Here is a 1,504-nt window from a genome sequence, read left to right on the forward strand (position 1 = left end):
AATTTACAGAATTTCTATATTGGCCATTATAAAGAGAAGGCAATATTGGTGGTAGTAGTGCTCAAGGTATTGAAAGCGTGAAGCGTTTTTTATTTTACGAAGTGATGCGTATGTTGAAGCGTGAAGCTTCGCTTCATGATTGATGCATGAAACTGATTTTTTTTCTATAAATAATAGTAGTTTGTTATTAATAATTTAATATTTAAGAAGATAATAATTGTATAAATTTAATATAAGTCCAATTAATTTCAAAAACAGTAGAGTGGCATAGTGGTCCACTGTACTTTAAGTCGGAGGTTCGAAACCGTCATAAAAATAACTTGACTAAGTCAAAAAGCGCATCAATTAAAGAAATATTTCGTTTCATGCTAGATTCGTTTTGGAGCGAATTGGAAAAATTTGGAGAGAAGCGCGCGAAACGCAGGGTGAAGCGGCGCTTCATGATAGATTCGCTTCATAACTACGCATCGGAGTGAATTGGGAAAATCTAGAGCGAAGCGTAGCGTGACGCGGCGCTTTTGTAGTGCTGGTGGAGGGATCAATTGGAACTCCTCATCTGCAAACTTGAAAGCCACAATTTTTTTTGTCGAATACTCTATCCAGTGAAGGGCTCCATTTGCACAAACACCGGGTTTTATATCAAAAACGTGACCAGTTTTTCCTTTAGGTCTCCACCCATGACCACTACCCAAAGTGTATACTTCAACTTCACGTCTAGAACCGTCACGTATGTAGATTCTAACAACTTTATACTCATCCGTAGACTGATAGTAACCAAATCGACAAATAACACAACCAATCAACTTACCGTTATATATTTCATAGTTATTGAATGGTGGAAGATACACATATTCCTCAGTGATGGGATTACAGATGTAGATGGGATCACGGGCAAGAGAGGACTTGCCCTTTACCGAGAAACAAACCATACCGTTACATGAGACAACCATCTCAGTCAAGGGTTCTTCTATCTCAATAGACCGATGATTATCAATTTCCACAAGTGTTTTGTAAGAGTAATGCCCATGCATATCAATGTCATCGTATTCCTCTCCTCCAAAACAGAATTTTAAAGCAGGTTCCCTCCCAATCTGGAAAAGGAGACCTACCTTGATATTGCTTGAAATATCTCTCCGGGGTTTGCAAACTAGTTTGCAGTTGATCATGGTTTCGTACGGTAAGCGACATAGTATATCTAGGATTATGTCAGCAGGTAACTTCTCCATCTTATGATTTCTATAAACACAAAGTTCAGTTATGCAAACCCAAACAGATGTGCTATAACCTTTTCACTAATAAACTCGCTTAAACAGGGCAACATTCGGAACATCCCAAGAAAAGAACAAGGAAAGGAAGATCTCTTTTGTACTACTACTGTGTTGGAGAGCAAGTTTGCCATCTATTATTCACCGGGGTCAAATATAAATATCGACGGGAATATAAGTTACCTGTTAAGAGTTAAGACCATACACGTATAAGCTGTACAAATAAATAGCTATGAATT

General features: G+C 37.8%; 1 protein-coding gene across 1 annotated transcript; it reads right to left on the reverse strand.

The window, feature by feature from the left end:
• Positions 1-368: 368 nt before the first annotated feature.
• LOC113304143 (putative F-box protein At1g55070) lies at positions 369-1,226 on the reverse strand. The gene has a single exon (XM_026553205.1). The coding sequence runs from the start codon at positions 1,224-1,226 to the stop codon at positions 369-371; it is 858 nt and encodes a 285-aa protein (XP_026408990.1).
• Between the last annotated feature and the right edge of the window lie 278 nt (positions 1,227-1,504).

This window comes from Papaver somniferum, chromosome 8 (genome assembly GCF_003573695.1).
Source record: "Papaver somniferum cultivar HN1 chromosome 8, ASM357369v1, whole genome shotgun sequence".
NCBI classification, from domain to species: domain Eukaryota; kingdom Viridiplantae; phylum Streptophyta; class Magnoliopsida; order Ranunculales; family Papaveraceae; genus Papaver; species Papaver somniferum.